This window comes from Lycorma delicatula, chromosome 12 (assembly GCF_047948215.1).
Source record: "Lycorma delicatula isolate Av1 chromosome 12, ASM4794821v1, whole genome shotgun sequence".
NCBI classification, from domain to species: Eukaryota; Metazoa; Arthropoda; class Insecta; order Hemiptera; family Fulgoridae; genus Lycorma; species Lycorma delicatula.
Genome location: NC_134466.1, coordinates 2,755,349 through 2,775,715, shown reverse-complemented (window position 1 = coordinate 2,775,715; position 20,367 = coordinate 2,755,349). Strand labels below are relative to the sequence as shown.

Sequence of the window (20,367 nt, the reverse complement as noted above, 5' to 3'; positions counted from 1 at the left end):
GATTTCTGGGATTGACATTTCCAGAAGGGGTTACGGCCCAGTCTTTCGCTGATGACTGTCTTCTTTTAGTTCGTGGTAATTCACGACCGCAGGTGAAAGACCGGGCGCAGGCGGCCTTGTCAATCGCAGAGGGCTGGATGAACATTTAAAATTTAAAGATTTCTGTGCCCAAGACTGTTTATGTTTCTCAAGGATGCAGACAAATTATCGTACAGTCGTAACCCTCACATCAAAGACTGTGAAATCAGCCGTGTTAGAGTTCATAAGTACCTAGGTGTTTTGTTTGATGAAAAGTTACTGTTTAGCAATCACATTAGGCAAGTAGCGGCGGACGCCGTCTCAATAATGCACAAACTTAGGAGGATTGCTCGGAAACGCTATGGGTTGTTGGGCATGGTATACCGAGGAGTCTTCGAAAGCATGACCTCATACGCGACGCCAGTTTGGGCGCATAGGTTGCATATGAATAAAGCACTTGTCGAAATTTAAGGAGTGCCCAGCACAGAGCCCTAATTGTATGCACTGGTATTTTTAAAACAACCTCCTACAAGGCTACCACTATATTGGGAAAGGCTCTTCCACTCGATTTAGTGGTAAAGTTCGGGCAGCTATGTGGAGATTGCGAAGAGGTCGGGATTGCCAAGAAGTACTTGGATGCGGTTTCGATCCGGGCCTGTACCGGAGCGGAACGGTGATCACAATGCACCGGATCTAAATTTCGTTCATTTAAACCCGTCTCCCGCCCGCGGAAGAAGCTGCTAGCCTCGTGATGGAAGCATGGCAGCTGGAATGGCACACTACGACTAAGAGAAGATCGTTGTATAAGTTTATACAGGATCTGTGGGGATGATTTCCCTGGAGCTCGTTTTTAAGGACAACGGGTGCCCGGGTCCTCACCAACCATGTTAATTTAAACCAATATCTGTTTCGGTTGCTTCTTGCAGCTGATGATCTATGCGTCTGCGTGGAGGTCCAGTCAAATGAACACCTGATGTTTGATTGCCCTGCTCTTGTTGGAGGGGAGGAGGGCAGAGACCGGGCCACCCTGGAACTTCAGAGGTCAAGAGTAAAATTGGCCACTCACAAGCGGCGAGAGCCGCATTGTCGGACTGTGTGTAAGTTCCTTGGTGCGGTTTCTACGTTGAACCGACATCAGTAGTTTACCTAAGGGAAAAGGCTCCTACCGCACTGTTGTGTGAAGCTAACCTAGAGACGTCATATACGTCTCTGACCACAAGCCAATTAAGGCTCCAAGCGATTTAATATGGTGGACAGGTACTTGCTGGCATACAGCGATCTAGGCGTTGCAACGAATTGCTGTCTAGACGAAGTAAATTTTAATTTATGGATGTCATATTTATTTTTAGTAGTTGACAGGGTGCGCCTACCCATTTTAGTAAATATATGACAAGTGAGCAGTTGAGAAACGTAAGCCGGTGGTGTATGGCACCGCGCTTAGCCCGCTCACGCTGTTAGGTAAGCTCTAGGAGCTATTTAGGACACTGGTCGCTAAACTGTTTCGAGGCCCAGTAGCAGTTTGTGGCACAGACATTTAGTCTTATGCTTTTGGGCGACCGATTGGGGTGGTGATGGGAGAAATACAAAGCAAACCAAAAAATTCGTAAACGACTATAACGGGACAGAGTAACTAACTTACAATTACGAAAAAAAAAAAAAAAAATTTATTATGTGTCGGACCTAATAAACTACATAGAAAGAGAATTATAAAATAAGAATGAATCCAGTATTTTAAATAGTTACTTAAGATTATTACCGTCCAGCAAAGACAAACAGCAGATATTACAATTAAACACGTCGTTTAGTATAAAATGCGTTGCACTAAATATTTATGCAGATAAATAGAGAATGTGATGGAATATTAATGTGAGTGAATGTCTTATTTGTAATTAATTGTACAATGATGAATAAAACCGGCCTCATCTTTGTTGCGTATGAGTGCGCCTTATTTAATACTTACTTTTCCCGACTAATATTAATCGGAGTAATCGATTATAAAAATTAATCGCCGACGAATTAATAGATTAAAGAATTTAGTCGATAGTCTCATGCCTTTTCCTTTTCTATTTAGCCTCGGGAACCACCGTAAGGTATTACTTCAGAAGATGATATGTGTGAATGTAAGTGAAGTATAGTCTTGTACAATCAGGTCGACCGAGACCATTGTTAGGTATTGCTACATAGGATGAGATATGAACGATTTGTAGCGTATAAAACTGCCATGCCTGACCGGGATCTCCGGATGAAAGGCCGAGACGCTACCACTCGCACATCAGGGCCGGCTCCGAGATGTCTGGTTATTTGAAACCCAACCACCAGAGAGCACCGGTATTCACGATGCCTACCGGACGCTATTATTTGCGTATGTAGATGTCCTCAACGACGTAAAAAAACCCAAAAAACTAAAAACTAATTTCTTATAAAATATTTGAAGTATAAAAAAATATATATATAAAATTTGGGTCAGTTTGTCGCTATACAGATCTCCGATCATGGACATGTATCTGTAAAGTAATTAAAAATTATTAACGGTTGTTTAATATATTAACGTTAATATTATTTGATTTTTATGTTTAAAAAAAATGTTTAAAAATTTCAGTAAATTCATTTTTTTTCATTGAACTTTTTTAAATGTTCGTGAAAAACATTTATTTATTAATTCTGATGTGCATTATCTTTTATATATATATTTTTTTTTTCCCCCAAACTCATCGTTCATTGTAGTATAAAGTTTTATGTTTTGGCATCATTGATCACTGTTACTATTTCTGTTGAAGGATTGTGACAGAAACTTATATATTTAATTTATTTACTAATTTTTCGTTGGGGTTCTCAATTGTTTATCTAACTAAGTAAGTAATTTTATACTATAATTAGAATTTAAGTTTGATTTATTTTTTCTAATGAAAAATCGATAATGTGGGCGTAATCCTGTGATGTAAATCATTTTACGTAAATATTTATTCCATGACATTGCCTCTCGTTGTTCATAATTCAAGTTCACAGAATTTTATAATTCATACTGAATTTTAATACCGATGAGAATCTCCATTCCTTTAAGCAGATGATGATCCTTTTGTGAATGTATCTGCTGCCTGTTTTTCAGACAATGAAGCTATCCGCTTTCACAAGCTTCCTCACATAATGGTCGTATCTAGTTTCGATATGATTTGTATTTATTGTGGAACATCGGGTTTTTTTTTTTAACTTTAATGGCACTCTGATTAATATGGCTTTGAATTAACATCAAGTGCACAAACTTACTTTAACTAGATGTCAAGCCAAACCAACCATTTGGTTGTCTCTATTGCAGCAACATTCAGGTTTCATAGAAGAGAGTGATGCTCATTTCTGCAATTACTTTACCACACAACTGGTCTGCCACAGTTTTTAACCCTTTGAGGTTCGAACATTTTTTGGAGATTGTTTAAAAAAAATGCTTATATTATTGCATTGCATGCTTATATTATTGTTGGTAAAAAAACTGTACAGTGCCTAAACCTGAAAATTTCATGATTTTTGACTAGAAATTGATAAATTTTATTCAAATCTGTAAAATTATGTTTTTTTAGAACTGTCAGTACACAAATCACTATCAGATTGAACATTCCTAAGATTCTGATCAATCTTAATCGTGTTTGAAATTTACCTCCCATTTTATGTATTATAGCAAACATCAGAAACAATGATAAACGTACAGTGTTCTCTGCTTATCTATAAACTATACCACAGGCCAATAAATACAGTGGTTTTTTTTTCCTACATCCCAGGGCCGGACATCCAATTAAGTATACTCGGCTCAGAGACGTGTCTTTTGACTCTAAGGCGGTCTTCCCGCCCACCGCTTTTACACCCGGCGCGGCAGGTCAACCGCCCCGGTATTAGATCTTTTCTTGCCTGCCTCTAATTCCCGCCGACGAGGGCAAAGCCCGGCTATGCCGTTCCCCACCCCCGCCGACAGAAACCCGATCTCGATCTTTATGCCATTTGCCTCAAACCGGCGCGACCAGCACAAGGAGCGCGCGCACCCCCAAAACCAGCCACGCCGGCCGGGTCTAGGTCTTTTAATTTTATCTCCGCGAAATCTCCCCGGAGTCCCCGTCCCCTCACCGAAACCTGCACGCCAGGGCATACAGGATCTCAGAGACGGGGCTGTCCACCTATCCCTATTTACGATTGAACCTAACGATTCCTTGGTCGCACTTCCTCTTCCTTAGTGCGAAGAACCGTACCGGCGAAATTGTTAAAAACGTTCCAGTTCTGCTCCCTCCTTAGCGACCACACTACTATGTTATTCGCGTTCAGGTTATTGACTGCTATGAATTGTCTGTATTGTGCCCATCTTCGGCATTCGAACATCGTATGCTCTGCGTCGTCCACCTCCTGGCAGTAGTCGCAGTTGGGTGTGACTCTCTTGCCGAATCTTTTTAAATAGTAACCAAAACATCCATGACCCGACATCATCTGTGATCACCTCGCCATGTTGGCGATCCAGCTATGCGTCCAAATCACTTATTAACCTTCTGGTCAAGGCCTCAGCGTTAGTCTCTGCCCGTACTTCTTTCCACCACTGTTGGGTCATCGCCTCGGTCTCAGCTCTACTACACCCTTCCGCTCTCGCTTTCCTGCTCTTGATCTGAAGTTCTATCGGCGGGACCGACGCAAGCACACATATAGCTTCATATGACAGAGTACGATACCCTGCCACCACTCTCAACAATGCCGTTCTGTGCATTCTTTGCAGTTTATCCTTGTTTCTTTGTATCCTGATTGCGTCAGCCCAAACCGGCTCCGCGTATAACGCCGCAGACACCGCCGCCGACGCAATCAGTTTCCGTTTAGAGGCCCCCGGTACTGTGTGTTCCACGAATAATCTCCTGATGGCTTTTATGGTGAGCCCTACTTTTTTGCACACATTTTCTATATGCCTACCGAACTTGAGACTTTTATCTATTGTCATCCCTAGATATTTTGTATCCTTGACCTCAGTTATAACCTCTCCACGGATCACGACCAGAACGCCGCGCAGTCTTCTCCTACCCGTGAAGAGGATACACTTGCTTTTTGCCGGGGATACCTCCATGTTGTTGTTTATTAGCCAGTTGTCTATGAGTCGGAGGGAGCGATTTGCTTTATTCTCTGCATCACCAATTTCCTTATCTTCCACCAATAGTGCAATGTCGTCAGCGTAAGTGACTACGCTGATTCCCTCCGGATAAGGCAACCGGAGCACCCGGTCGTAAAAGATGTTCCATAGCAAGGGGCCTAACACAGACCCCTGCGGAACTCCACCGAAGACCGGAAATCTTCACCACCCCCTCCAAAGTGCGAACCTCCGTCCATCTATCAGGCAGTCAACCTGGTTTAGCAAGTGGTCACTAACATTCATTTCTCTGAGCGCCGCTACAATGGCCGTCCACGGTACCGAGCCAAACGCATTTTTGATATCTAACTGGAACATCAATGGGATCCTTCTGGTCCTCCAAGTACCGCTCCATACCTCTGCCGCCCAGCTAACCACCCTGTTTATCGCATCCAGTGTCGAACGGCCCTTACGGAATCCATATTGCTCCAAATGTAGTCTTCCGTTTAGGTCCAGCTCCTCTTGGATCCTGGTAGCAAGAAGTCTCTCAGCAGCCTTACCCATATTATTTATGAGGCTGATAGGATGGTACTCGCAAACGCCTGGGTTTGTATTCGGTTTGGGAAGAAAAACCGTTCTGGCCTCCTTCCAGAATTGAGGGAAGTGCGGTGTTGCAGCCCATAACTCAAAATTTCCGTCATCTCCCACGGTACTATTCTGGCCAGGCCTTTAATGACCGCTGCCGGAACTCCATCTGGGCCCGGACTCTTCTTGTTATTTAACTTGTTAATTGCGGCAATCACCTCATCCTGTGCGAACCTGCCATGTTCGCACAAGAATACTGTGTTGTAATAAAGCTTCCTTTTCATTCTGAACAAACTATGATTTCACAGCCAACTCAATACAATAACAATTATTTGTTTGTTATATTACACAACAAACATGATTAAATGTTCTATAAAAATAAAAGCATAAACAGTTGTTAAGTTCAAAGTAATTATTTTTGTTTACCATCTGAATATTAATTGCGATGTTATATTTGACTTTGAACAATAACAAATGTAACCTCTTATCAAGTGGACTGTCCTGACACCCAAACATGTGATCAGTAGAAACATCATTTTGATACTGATGAAATTTCATCAGTTCTTCTTTCTCGCTCAAAATGAGATTGACAAAAAATCAGCTGTTGGTCTTTTTAGCATAAACTGAACCTGATGAAGAACTGTCAGGTGGTCTTTAAAGAATTAAGGAGAGTTCCACTAGCTAAATAATTTGTTTCCAACCATTTCCCTGTAATGTCCACCGGGAGATTAGAGGAGAGTTTCCAGATTTACAACCAAATTTAAGTGGTAAAAGTAATGGTTTACAGTTGTCAAAACTATATTTTTGTAAAATTATCTTTGCATGGTCATATCTATTGCATAACTTATCTATCTGTATAAATTTTTCCATTAAAGTAATCTTTATCCGAAGATAATTGTCAACTTCATGTGATTATAATTCAAATTCAGAATTTAACTTTGTTATTATGCCCATGATCTTTGAAGAAGGACTTATAATAAGACTTATCAACATGAAAAACACTACAATTTCTTAATGTGATGCATACAAGGATCATTCTTGCTTTCTTCTAGAACATACTGTTATAAGAAGTACGTTAAGTATTTATACCAACACTTTGAAGCTTGTTTAAGGCCGTAACAACTTTTTCATAGTTTGCATACATATTTTTTCAATCTCATATCCTTAAGGTTATTATCACTTGAGTACATTCTTGTTTAGTTGTCCATTGAGGAACAATGTCTTTACATGAAACGGCGTTATGTTCCATCCTTTTTCCGAGGAGTAAACGAAAAGTTTGCTGGAAGTTGGATATAGCCCTTAGCAATGAGTCTTGCTTTATAGTTAATTATGTCTTCCAAATCAGTTTTGACAGTAAACACCTATCCACCCTTGGCAATCTGGATATTTCTTCGGTAGCTGCTATGTTTGATTCTGATGAAAAGAATTTATTTCTTTACCTATCGCTTCATTTCATTCAGATGCTTTGACATTCTATATAGCCTCTTTATGATTTGAAAGTGTTTCTTGAAAAAGAGAACCAGTACCCTTTTTGATAACTGGAAGGTTTTGGTAGCTATCCTCGTTATTATCTGTTGCTACTGCATGTGAAATCAAATTTTCAGCTGTTGTTTCTTCTTTAGAAATCAAATTATTTCCTAGTCATTTTGGGTTTTTCAGTAACGTCTTTACTCTGTATAAGAATCAGTGAGCCACAAGCTGTGTCACACGGCCTCACAGATAGATTTAAGGTGAGGTGCTCGTGGTAATCATTATGTTAATATTATTTTGCTGTTCTTATTCTTTTCACTAAGAATACTTGCATCAGTATCAAACATAACTTCATTTAAGCCACCATAAAACAAGAACAGCCATTCAGTAATTACAAGAGATGTGTTTGTAACAGTATTTGTAAATGTATATTTTTATTATGGATATATTTTTTATTTTTATTTGTTTTTACAGATAATGACCGCACCTGCAAATAATACTTTTATTAATGAAGCTCTGCCTCTTAATAAAGATGTTAAATTAGAGACTGAACAAGAAAATGTAGCAGAAATGACATGCTTTTTTTACCACCCCACGTGACTGAAACTGATAAATCATCTGAGCATGTAAGCTTTTTTTTATGTTTGGCCATCTGAGGACTATGAAGCAATATTTTGCATTAATTTCTCATTCTTTGTGTTTTACTGGTTTTTTGTTTATCCTTCTGTTTGAAATCTTAACATTTTTCTATAATGTACTATCGCCTTCAAATATTTTCATTTCATTTGAAACCACTGAAATCTATTGTTGATTTCCATTCTTTTTGCTGTAAATGTGGTAGAAGATCGGTTTTGTGAGGGTTAAAAATGATTTTGCTCTTCTTTTTCAGGTGGATATTGACATTTTCTTGGTTTCATTGTATTCGTAATTTCCATTTATATTCTTGTATTCTTATTGGTCATAGGACTTTTCTCAAGTTTTTACCTTCTTTTATTCTGTTGGACTAAGTTGTCTGTTTTTAAACTGAATATGCATCTGATGTAACAGGTACATCTGTACTTATTTCTACTTGATTATTTTAGTATCTGATTTAGGCATCTTCTGAGATATTCTTTTTGTTGAAGATATCATTTGTTAGTTGGTAGGCTTATTTTAATATTCTCATTCGTGCTTGATTGGCTTTTTTATCTAAACCACTAATTTGGGTTATTTCTCCCATATATTTAAATTTGTTGACTTTATTGATTTTCCCATATTTTGTTATTTAGGAACTTTAAGGAATCTTGGACGGTTATGAATTCTGTCTTTTTGATTAACTTTTTTAGCCTTAATCTGCGATTAATTAATTCTAATTTGAAGTCCTTTTGAAAGGATTTTGTATGTCATAGGTAAGAGGTTAATCCTTTTGTAGTTATTTACTTCTGTATCATTTCCATATTTGTGTAGTGGATGTATTAATGCTTTTTTCCAATCTTGTGGAATTTTTTTGAGTTTTCCATATCGCTTACTTAAGTTTTTTCTTTGCTGTTTGCATGATCCTTTAGTAATTCTGCTGCAATCAAGCCTGTTACCTTGTTGTTACCTGTTACCTTGTTTATTTTCTTGATGAGTTTGTCTATTTTTATTTCCTTATGTGTTTTTGATTTGTCAGTTCATATTGCTGAATTTTGGAATTGAAATCTGACCTTAGGTTCCTCGTAGTTTAATAGTTTTTCAAAGTACTTGCTAGAATTTTGTTACTGTCTTTAGCATTTTTAACATTTAAATTTGGATGTTAATATTTAACAAAAGAAAGGTTTTTGTGATTTTCCCATGAAAAACTTTGCACATTAAAGTCGTCTAATAATAATAATAATAATATAACAGTCGCTGAACTGTTAATGTGTGTTGTAAGTGAATTAGAGTTGCAATTTATTTTAATTTTTATAAATAGAGTATTATTTTTATAAGAGTACTACGTACGAGGGGACGCTGAAAATTTCCTTGCTTTGCCTAGAAGGAATAGAGCCAGAGTTTTGAAATTATCTATTTATTCAATATATTCTTCCCTGAGACTGATATACTTAGTACATCGTTGTTGCAGCTTTTCTGGTCTGTGCAAATCAAATACCTGTGATTGGGCGCAAAACCAGCTCTCAGCAGTCTGACATCTTCAATGTCTTCAAAATGAATACCTTGCAGGCGTTTCTTCAAGTTCAGAAACAGATAATATTCCGAAGGGGCTAGGTCTGGTGAGTAGGAAGGATGATTGACCGGGTTGGAAGCCCAAGGTTATCAGTTTGGTAGTTACAACATTGAACGTGTGCACAGGTGTATTTTCATGCAACAGAAGGATTCCTTTGGCCAACTTTCTTCAACATTTTTTCCTAATTACCTCCTTCAACTGGTTCAGCAGGCTAGCATAATACTGTCTGGTTATACTAGATCTTTGAGGTAAATAGTCCACAAACAGAAAACTGTATTTGTCCCAGAAAAATGGATACCATCACTTTTTTGGCCGATTTCTGGGTGCGGAACTTCTTCGGCTGCAGGGAACCGCCGCGGTACCATTCCTTTGACTTTTCCTTGGTTTCAGGATCGTAAATGTGAAGCTAAGTTTCATCCTCAGTCACCAGCCTAGCCAAAAAGGCTTTTGGAACTTCAGAATTGTGCAAAACAGCTTTGGATGTCTCAACTCGTTCCTTCCATTGATCACAGTTCAAACATTTGGGCACCCAAAGGATTGTATTACTAATGAAACCAACATGCTCCCTGGAGATGTCCAGTATCTGGGTATCTTTTTGGCAGATATTCGCCGGTCCTCAAGAATGAGCTCGTGAACAGCATTGCATGTTGCAGTGTCAGCTGTGATTTGAGGGTGCTCACTGTGGGGCTCATCTTCAACAGTGAAATGGCCAGTCTTGAAACAGGATATCAAAGTTTTCACAGTGCTGTAGGAAGCACGCTTCTCTCCCAGTGTTTGTAACATCTCATTGTGAATGACTTTGCTGACTTTCCCTGGAGAAACAAAAACTTCATGAGGACCCGTAACTCTACTGACGAGAAACTTGCTTGAAACCCTGCCACCTTGGGTTTTACCTACAAAATAAAAAAATGTGTGATTCCTGAACACCTGATATTTGCACGTACTAAGATTTCAAACTTTCAGATGAGCCCAAAGTTGTTTTTCTATTTCAACCACAAGGCATCAAAGCCAGGAACTTTTCAGCACCCTCTCGTACACTTTGTTATTAAGTAATTTTTGATAATAAGTTTTTTTATGAAGTTTATGGAGCTTTTTTTATTAGCCCATTACCAGTTTCTTTGTTTTTTGTTTTTTTTTTTACAGAAATGAATGTATCTTGTTTTTTTGTTTAATGTATGTATTTTTACTAATAATTACCTAATATGTAATTTTATAATTTAAGTACAATTTTTTTGGCATGCAGAATGTATTATTTTTTTCCTACCTTTACAGCCTTCATAGGACCACTTTAGTCAAGTTTAGTTAAGATGTTTTAGTTTCCTGTTCTCACAGTATTTCTTCATTCTGTCAGACGTTGGCTTTCTTAATTCCTTGTCTATGCATACATATTCTAGTTGCCACTCTCCTTTCGTCCATTTTGGGTGTTTACATGTCTTAAGTTTATTCTTTTTCATTTTAAAGTATGTTGATTTAGATATGAGGTGATATGTCTTATAGAGTGCCACAAGTTTTTGTCCATATTTGTTGGTCCTTTTCTGTGGTGTCCTTTTTTCGATGATATTTCTGTACCTTCTTTCTCTGCCCATTTGGATATTAAAACCTCCTATTTGAATTTGTGCAATTTCTATTTCTTTGGTTTGTTTGGTTCTGGAGTTCCCAGAAATCTTTGACTTTTTTTTATATTTATCGTAGTTATTTCTCTCTTAGTTGGAACATGGCATTTATGATTGATTTAGAATTACTGCAACAGTTCAACAGCTTATTTGATTGTAACTATTACAATTTGTAGCATAAGTTTTAAGGTGAGTAGCAGCACTTAAGATTTAAATTTGGATGTTAAAATTTTACAAAAGAAACATTTTAGTGGTTTTCCCACGCAAAACCTTGCACATTAAAGTTGTCTAATAATAATAATAATAATAATAATATAACAGTCGCTGAACTGTTAATGTGTGTTGAAAGTGAATTAGAGTTGCAATTTATTATTATTTTATAAATTATACAAATAATCATAAATATATTTACTTTATAGCATTGAAATTTTGTTTTGTATTACAGGAAGTAGGTTTAGTACAACTGAAAGAAGAACCGCTAGATGTTATTAATGGTGATATTGAAAAAGATCCTTTAGCAATTGAAGAGATCAATTTGGTTAAATCAGAAAATTTTAAAGTTGAAAATGAAAGGGTAAGTGTATTAGATTTTGTATTCAATAGAAAACCAATTACCCAGATGGATCTTTGCAAGGCCAAAGCTGGATAATTGGAAAGGGTAATTTATAAAATGGCTATTATACATACTGTACATATCATTCTAATATTTAATAAGTAATACGATATGGAAAAAAATATAGAAAAATAAATGTATTTCAGTAATATTAAAATAAATTTTTGAATATATGTAGTGTAAGAAAAAACTGTAAAGTGCTACTAAAAAACCAGTGTGTAGAAATTAGTTTAACAAAGGCCTAAATATACACGTTGTTTTAGCTAAATGAATTACAAAAAGTCAGTTAAAAAAATCCAGTAAAATAAAGATTGATAAAAAGTCCTTTTAAGGAAAATATTTATTTGAATTGTCTTAAAATTTTTCAAGTAATGTTTTAGTTTTTTAAAAATTACCTACTCTGAATTTAAGCATTGTAGTTAGTTGGACATCTGGAAAATTGGTGCCCTACTGTTAACTTTTCATTATTATTACATAATAAATTTTGGATTCCATATAGTTAATTTCTTAACTCAAGTGTGCGTGAATGTGTATATATATATATATATATATTTATCCCACCAAGCTGGTCTAGTGGTTAACTCATAAATCAGTTGTTTAACAGCTGATTTTTGAAGTCAAAGGTTCTCAGGTTTAAACCTAGTAAAAGTTAGTTGCTTTTATATGGATTTAAAAACTAAACCCTGCATACTAATTATTTGCTTTGGTGGTAGGGGTTCAATTAACCATACGTCAATGGGATAGGAATGGTAGGCCTAAGTGTAAAAGATTACAGATCATCCTCATCTAATTGGATCATAGTAGAATTACTTTATTGTTCACTAGTCGGACAAATTGCAACGTACACATTAAAAAAAATAAAATGTATATATTGTTAATGTCTTTTGTAATACTCCAGAAATAATAAATTCATATTAAAAAAAAATTATAATAATAGTTTTTTTGCAAGGTGTAATTTATTATAAAATAACTTATCTAACCCATCCAGGGAAAATATGATAAACATTTTCCTGAAAAATAACATTAAAATATATATTGTAGTGATATATTTATCATGAGATCGTTATAAATTTGACATCATTAGCGATGAAGTACATGTTAATCCGAAGTGCACAAATAATAATGTAGTGCTTGTGAAACAAGCCAGTAGTGCAATGAAACAACAGTCAAGGTTGTCGAACAATGTTTCCAATTGCGTTGGCTAATTGTGAAGCCTTATCATATTTGAGAGAAAAGAGTGAGCGGTTTAAATAAAACCACATAAAATTTAGTCCAAAGAATACAGAAAAAACCATATTGATTTGTGGAAGATGTATGTATACACATATTGGAAAGCATTTTAATACTTCCAGATTGGCTCCACATAAATTCTTTGAAAATGGCTCCAAAAATATCTGTATATTGGACAGTGGTGGCATTACATTTTGGAGATTACCGAGGCTGAGGTGCAGCAGGTTACTTGCAGTTTTGCAAGACATAAAATGACTCCCGGGTATGATGGGATCACCGTGGAATGCTTGTTCGCTCATTAGGTGTCAGCAGTGGTGTTCTCACAAGAGTTTTAGTTTTGAATAGGTTAATAAAGGGTCACCAACTTGGTGGCCCTCGGCCTTGTATCAGTTGCATCGTTGGGCATGTACTGTTGAAGAGGTACGGGTGCTACAAAGTTACTTTTGTAACCGAAATGTGCTTCATGATGACACTTTCGGTCAATTGCAATCAAAAGGGGAGGTGCACAAGTAGATGTTATGACATCCCTAAATCCAAAATGTCAACATCCTACGGCTAATTGTTTTTGAGTTATGCGAGATATATACTATACGTATGTACGGACATCACTCCAAAACTAGTCAAATTGGATTCAGGGATGGTCAAAATAAATATTTCCATTGAAATCTGAAAAGTGAAATTTTTCATGATGACAATACTTCGTTTACATCATACAAGCAAGTAAAAAGAAAAAAAAGACGAAAAATCACATACTTTACTAAGATTCAAAGAATCAGTGTGACATGGTCTCACAGACAGATTTAATGTGAGCCACATGGCAATCAATATGTTAATATTATTTGCTTGTTCTTATATTTTTAATAAAGATAGCTTGCATTAGAATCAAGTATAACCTCATTCAAGCCACCATAAAGCATAAACCAGGACAATCATTAAGTAATTACAAGTGAGATGCTTATGAACATTCTTTTTTTTATACATATATTTTTTTTATTATGGATGTTTATTTTAATCTTTGTTTCTGTTTTTTGGCTTTTTTGTACAGATAATGAATGGGCCTGAAAATAATACTTTTATTAATGAATCTATTCCTCTTAATAAAGATATTAAATTAGAGAGACCGATCAGCAGAAACGATATGCTTTTATTTACCACATCACACAACTGAAACTGATGCATCTGTGCGTGTAAGCTTTTTTAATTTTTCTTTGTATGTTTTTCTGACTGAGGACCATGAAGTAGTATTTTGCATTCATTTCTTATTCTTCTATATATTTTCATTTCTTGTTTTCTAAGAGTTCTTCATTCTTTTGCTTTAAAGAAATCAAACAATTCTTTATCTAAATCATTCATTTATTATTTCTCCGACGTATATTTAAATTTTACTTATTGATTTTTCCATATTTTGTTTTTTGGGTCCTGGGGGGGATCTTGGTCGGTTACAAATTCTGCCTTTTTGAAATAAATTTTTAGCCTTATTTTCCGTGCAATTTATTTTAGCTGGTTTTCTTGTTCTGCTGCCTTTTTGAGGTTCTCCAAGAAAATTGTAACATCATCGGCTAAGGTTAAGCAGTTAATTGCAATTTCTTTCTATTTCCAATCCGATTCTATTTAGGTTGTCTCAACTTTTTTCATGTTCTTATCCCATTCTATTATTACTTTCCCTAGAACACAGATAAAAAGAGTTTATGTTAAACCGATTTGTTGTCTTCTGTTTTAATTTCCAATTATCCTGATATTTCAAACATGAATTTTACTTCTGAAGTTCAGCTTTTTTTTTGGCTGTTTTCATGATTTTTTCTGTAATTCCGGTTCAATCAAGCTTGCACCGTTGCCTTGTTGTTTATTTTCTGGATGATTTTTTCATTAGGTGGTTTGGATTTTTTAGTTCATATTGCTGAATTTGGAATTGAAATCTAACCTCGGATTCCTGATAGTTTAATAATTTTCAAAGTACTTGTTAGAATTTTGTGATTGTTGTTTTTCCTAAACAAAAGGCTGGTTGTTTGGTATTTGGTAAGTTTATAAATTTTGGAAGTGTTGTTAATTTTAATTCAGATAGACAAGCATAAAACCCATCGATACAAGATCGCATTAAAAAAATAAAAAACATAAGTACATAACAAAATTAACATTAAGCAAGGATAGCTCTGTATAATATATTACAGAACGTCCAAAATTCTGCTAGATATAGCCAGATGGACCGTATTTAGGTGCAACTCAATTTTGGTGAAGTTATTGCGTTTGGAATTTCAAATTTTTAATTCAGTTCTGCAAACTTTTTCCATCCAGGATATATTACTCACACATTACAAACATATGCAGGTGTGTACATATGCACGCTCAAACATTTGCAGATTTTTCATAACATATATACAAAAAGTTACACAGTAAGCTTTATAATTTTACCTACACACAAAATATTTCCATAATAATACATTTATATACTGGTATATTTATAGATAATTTCACTTTGTACAATATAATACACATATATACACATTTGTATAAATATGTATACACACACACACATATATATTCACATATGTGTGTATATATATATATATAGATATATATTTTACACATGAAAATCTGTCATTTTATACTGTAATAAACAAACAGTTGGTGTTATCTATTATTGCAGAATACTACTAAAAAAAAAAAAAAATTATGAAATGGTGAATTATTATGACAGAACGAATTGTCACCAGACAAAAAGTAGACATCACATAGTTCCAATAAACACTTCAATTGTACTAATCAGCTACGTCAGAATATTCCGTCAAAGAGTGGTAAGGGGTTAATAATAGTAATTATAAGTACACTAGAAAAACACTTTGAAAATTGTGTTTTTTTGTAAGTACTTTTGGTGCAGGACAATCAAGAACATTTTTAATACATTGTTGCAATTCATCTGCAAAAATTTCTATTTGAATATCAAGTCCCAGTCAAGCATGGCAATTTTCTTTTCCTACAAAATTCCATTTCCACGTTCCAGTAAAAAAGCTTCATGTTTAAGTGGCTGTAAAAAAATTAATATTATTTAGAACCAAACTCATCAAGGAAATTTTGTATCTTCCAAAATTTATATTTTTATAATCTGGTATATATTTTTCAGATATGAGATAAGAATTCAAATTATGGTCAATGTGGTAAATGATATTTATCACGATAAAATATTTCACCATAAGCAATATTAACACTAATGTCAGTAAGATTAGAAAAAACTAAATCAGGAGAATTACTGCAACAGTTTTTCAATCAAACACTTGTTTGATTGTAAATATTACAATTTGTAGCATAAGTTTTAAGGTGAGTAGCAGCACTTTAAGACTTACATTTGGATGTTAAAATTTTACAAAAGAAACATTTTAGTGGTTTTCCCACGCAAAACCTTGCACATTAAAGTCTAATAATAATAATAATAATATAACAGTCGCTGAACTGTTAATGTGTGTTGAAAGTGAATTAGAGTTGCAATTTATTATTATTTTATAAATTATACAAATAATCATAAATATATTTACTTTATAGCATTCAAATTTTGTTTTGTATTACAGGAATTAGGTTTACTACAACTGAAAGAGGAACCGCCAAATGTTATTAATGGTGATATTGAAAAAGATCCTTTAGCAATTGAAGAGATGAACTTGGTTATATTAGAAAATTTAAAAGTTGAAAATGAAAGAGTAAGGATACATATTATTTTTGCTAAACGAATTACAAAGATTCAGTTAAAAAATCCAGTAAAATAAAGATTGATAAAAAAAATCCTTTTGAAAAAAATATTTATTTGAATAGTCTTTAAATTTTTAAAATAATGTATTAATTTTTTTTTAAATTACTAAGAAGTGTAGTTAGTTGGATATCTGGAAAATTGGTGCTCCACTGTGTTAACTTTTTATTATGTAAATTTTGGATTACATACAGTTTATGTAAGCTTGTTTGTGTGTGTGTGTGTGTGTATATTTAGTCTACCAAGCTGATCTAATAGTTAACTCTTTGGAAATCAGTTGTTTAACAATTGAAAATTGTTTAAAACAATTCTTTTTTGGCCTATTTTTTCTTTTAATTCTTGGATTATTCATTCAATTTTGTTTTATGCCTTTTTCTAACTGAATTGTATATGCTGCTCTTAGCTGGGATTCTATTATTCAGAAATTTTTTAGCGAATATTTGATGTGTTCCTGGAAAGGATTTAAGAACACTGATTAGCAACCCATTCCTTGATCTATTAAGGCGTCAGAAAAGCACAACTCAAGGAATGAAACTTATTGCAGTGAAGCATGAATAGTTAACAACTGACAGCAGTAGGTTAGAGTACTAACATACGCACCAAAAATGATGTTAATAGAAGCAGTGATAAAGGTACATTTAAATAACTGCAGTTCAAGCTCTCTCAGTTCAGTTTTATGTTTCTCACCCTGTATGTGTAAATATACATATTAGCGCTCTTGCAGTGTGCACCACTTCATCAGACGTATTAAATACATTGATGAAAAGTTGTGTACCACACAAATGCTAATTTGTAAGAATTAAAAAAAAGCAAAGAGTAGGAGGTGTTTTTATTATAATTATTATAAATTTATCATTGTATTATTTATATATATATATATATATATAGCAATAACTAATCTTAATATAATTTAATAACTTTCTTTCTTTTTTTTTTAAATAAACTTAGCAACTCGTCATGTTTTAATGTACGTTAGTCAACTTCAGTGTATGCACTTTTTTTTAGCTGGTCAGATGCCTAGACAATAATCTAACTCTTGCCAGATGTTTGGGAGCATCTGCGGCATTATAAGACCTTTTTTTTTTGTCTTCAGTCATTTGACTGGTTTGATGCAGCTCTTCAAGATTCCCTATCTAGTGCTAGTTGTTTCATTTCAGTATACCCTCTACATACTACATCCCTAACAATTTGTTTTACATATTCCAAACGTGGCCTGCCTACACAATTTTTCCCTTCTACCTGTCCTTCCAATATTAAAGCGACTATTCCAGGATGCCTTAGGATATGGCCTATAAGTCTGTCTCTTCTTTTAACTATATTTTTCCAAATGCTTCTTTCTTCATCTATTTGCCGCAATACCTCTTCATTTGTCACTTTATTCATAAAGGTTTGTATATGCTGCTGACTCTTAAGAGTATACTGAACAAATTTTTGAGATACATTCTGTCATTTGACCCTACATTTAAGAGATTACTATGACCGTTTTCTTAAATGTAGGCAATTAGTTTTGGATGCTTTCAGCCCAGACTTCCTGTATATAAAACGCATGGGTAGGTCTGATACATGCATATTGATAAAACGTATATAATAAATATATTTACCTGTTATAAATTTGCAAAATAGTTTTGTTTTCCTAAAACATACTTGTGATAATAAAGTTTCAACCAAATGTGTAAATATAAGATAAGTAAAGTACCTTATTATAATTAAGTTAACTCATTGATGATTAATTAATATCCAAAACCACTTTGATTATGAATATATCTTTAAAATATTCCATTTTTTTATACGTGTTAATGTTATTGTAATTCAAATAGTTTTACGTTATTCATAATTACCTTTGAATTATTAGTAATTTTTTATTTATAGGTTATTATTGATAAAGGAACCTCCAAGGGAAGTACCAAGAATCGCATTACTCAAAAGAGATGTGTAAATAAATAATTCAGTATATGATGGAATTATGAAAGAAAAATCCATTGAATATAATCAAAGTTATAATTCAAAATCACATTTAAATATTCATACAAAAACGAAAAATTATGATTGTAATTTCTGCCAAAAATGTTTTAGTGATGTTTCTTAATTAAAGATGCATATTAATTTACACACCAAGGAGAAAAATTATGTATGTAAATTTTGTCAAAAGTCATTTAATATTAAAAGCAATTTAACGACACATCTTAATATTCATAAAAATGAGAGAAATTTTGTTTGCAATTTTGTCAAATGTCATTTAATTGTAAAAGCTATTTAAAGAGACATCTTAATAATCATACAAAAGAGAAAAATTATGTTTGTACATTTTGTGAGAAGTCTTTTAATCAAAGTTCTATTTTAAATATATTTAAATACATAAAATATAATATTTAAATTACATTTAAATATTCATACAAAAGAGGTAAATTATGTTTGTACATTCTGTCAGAAGTCTTTTAATCAAAGTTCTAATTTAAAATCGCATTTAAATATTCATACTAAGGAGAAAAGTTATATTTGTAACTTTTGTCAAAAGTCATTTAATAATAAAACTTGTTTCGACATGCATATTAATATTCATACAAAAGAGAAAAATTATATTTGTAATTTTTGTCAGAAGTGTTTTTATGAAATTTCTAATTTAAATATTCATACTAAGGAGAAAAATTATATTTGTAACGTAATTATATTTGAAAAATTATGTATGTAAATTTTGTCAAAAATCATTTAATGCCAGAAGCAATTTAGAGACATGTAAATATTCATACAAAAGAATAAAAATAATGTTTGCAACTTTTGTCAGAAGTCTTTCAGGGAAAGTTATGCTTTAAAAGTACATTTAAATATTCACAGAAAAGAGAAAAATTATGTTTGTAACTTTTGTCAGTAGTCTTTTAATCAAAATTCTACTTTAAAATCACATTTAAGAATTCATACTAGGGGAAAAAATATATTTATAATTTTTGTCAAAAGTCGTTTAATAATAAAAATCATTTAAAGAGACATCGTAATATTCATACAAAAGAGGACGATTTTACTTGTAACTTCTGCCAAAAGTTGTTTTATCGCATTTGTGATTTTAAAAAACACATTTATTTCCACTCTAAAGAAAAAAATTAATGCTTGTAACATTTATCAAAAATCTTTTAAGTTTTTTAAGCATGGCACATTGGTATGTAATATTTTTATACATAAAAAATCTTTTAATAGAGTTATATTTTAGAAAGACATCTTAACGTTATTCTTATTAGAGAATCGTTATGTCCTTTAAAATTCTTATAGTAAGAAAATTGATTAAGAAAAAATTAATAGCATTCTTTCAAGTGTGTGTAATTTAAGATTCGGATAACAAAATTTATTTAATGTTTATAATTTATTTAACATTACATTTTTCTCACTTTTATATGTTGCAACTAAAGGTGGAGAGGTTTCAATTTATATATTACTGTATTTTATAATGTGTGGGTATGTTTATGAACATTTTAAGTCCAGAACCATGGCAATCAGAAAATTTGGTGTAAAGAGGTGTGTGTAAAGTTCTTAAGTGAGACTTGTTATACAAATCACAAGTTACATGTGTTTTTCTTGAACATTTTTTCCTCAAGTGCATTTTCACAAATAACAGTGACATGAATGAATTTAAAGCCTCATTGTGATTTTATATTATAGTTTTATAATTATAGTTTATTATTATAGTTTCACTGTTTTCCTCCATGCTTTTATGAATACCATCGTTTAATTTTAATGGTTCTGAAAATTCAAAATAAATTAAACTTTAGAAAAGGCAATAGAAATTGTTTGTTCAGTTTAAAAGATTATAATTTATGCAGCTTATTTTAATTTTACACATACTAT

General features: G+C 33.4%; 2 protein-coding genes across 2 annotated transcripts in view; both read left to right on the top strand.

Annotated features, from left to right (window-relative positions):
* LOC142333334 (dynein axonemal heavy chain 10-like) overlaps positions 1-20,367 on the top strand; it is a 363,654-nt gene that overhangs the window by 139,745 nt on the left and 203,542 nt on the right. The gene's annotated exons all lie outside the window — the stretch shown is intronic.
* Positions 2,770-18,730, top strand: LOC142333302 (uncharacterized). The gene is made up of 7 exons (XM_075380328.1): positions 2,770-2,870; positions 7,631-7,782; positions 11,400-11,528; positions 13,843-13,853; positions 13,915-13,978; positions 16,358-16,486; positions 18,403-18,730. Exons 2-7 carry the CDS (start codon positions 7,732-7,734, stop codon positions 18,475-18,477), a joined length of 459 nt encoding a protein of 152 aa, XP_075236443.1. The 5' UTR covers positions 2,770-2,870; positions 7,631-7,731; the 3' UTR covers positions 18,478-18,730.

Excerpts from the sequence above, each read along its gene's own strand:
- LOC142333302 (XM_075380328.1), top strand. The coding sequence starts at position 7,732 with ATGCTTTTTTTACCACCCCACGTGACTGAAACTGATAAATCATCTGAG. Across the intron at positions 7,783-11,399 it reads CTGATAAATCATCTGAGCAT|GAAGTAGGTTTAGTACAACT; the intron begins GTAAGCTTTTTT and ends TTTGTATTACAG. Across the intron at positions 13,979-16,357 it reads CAACTGAAACTGATGCATCT|GAATTAGGTTTACTACAACT; the intron begins GTGCGTGTAAGC and ends TTTGTATTACAG.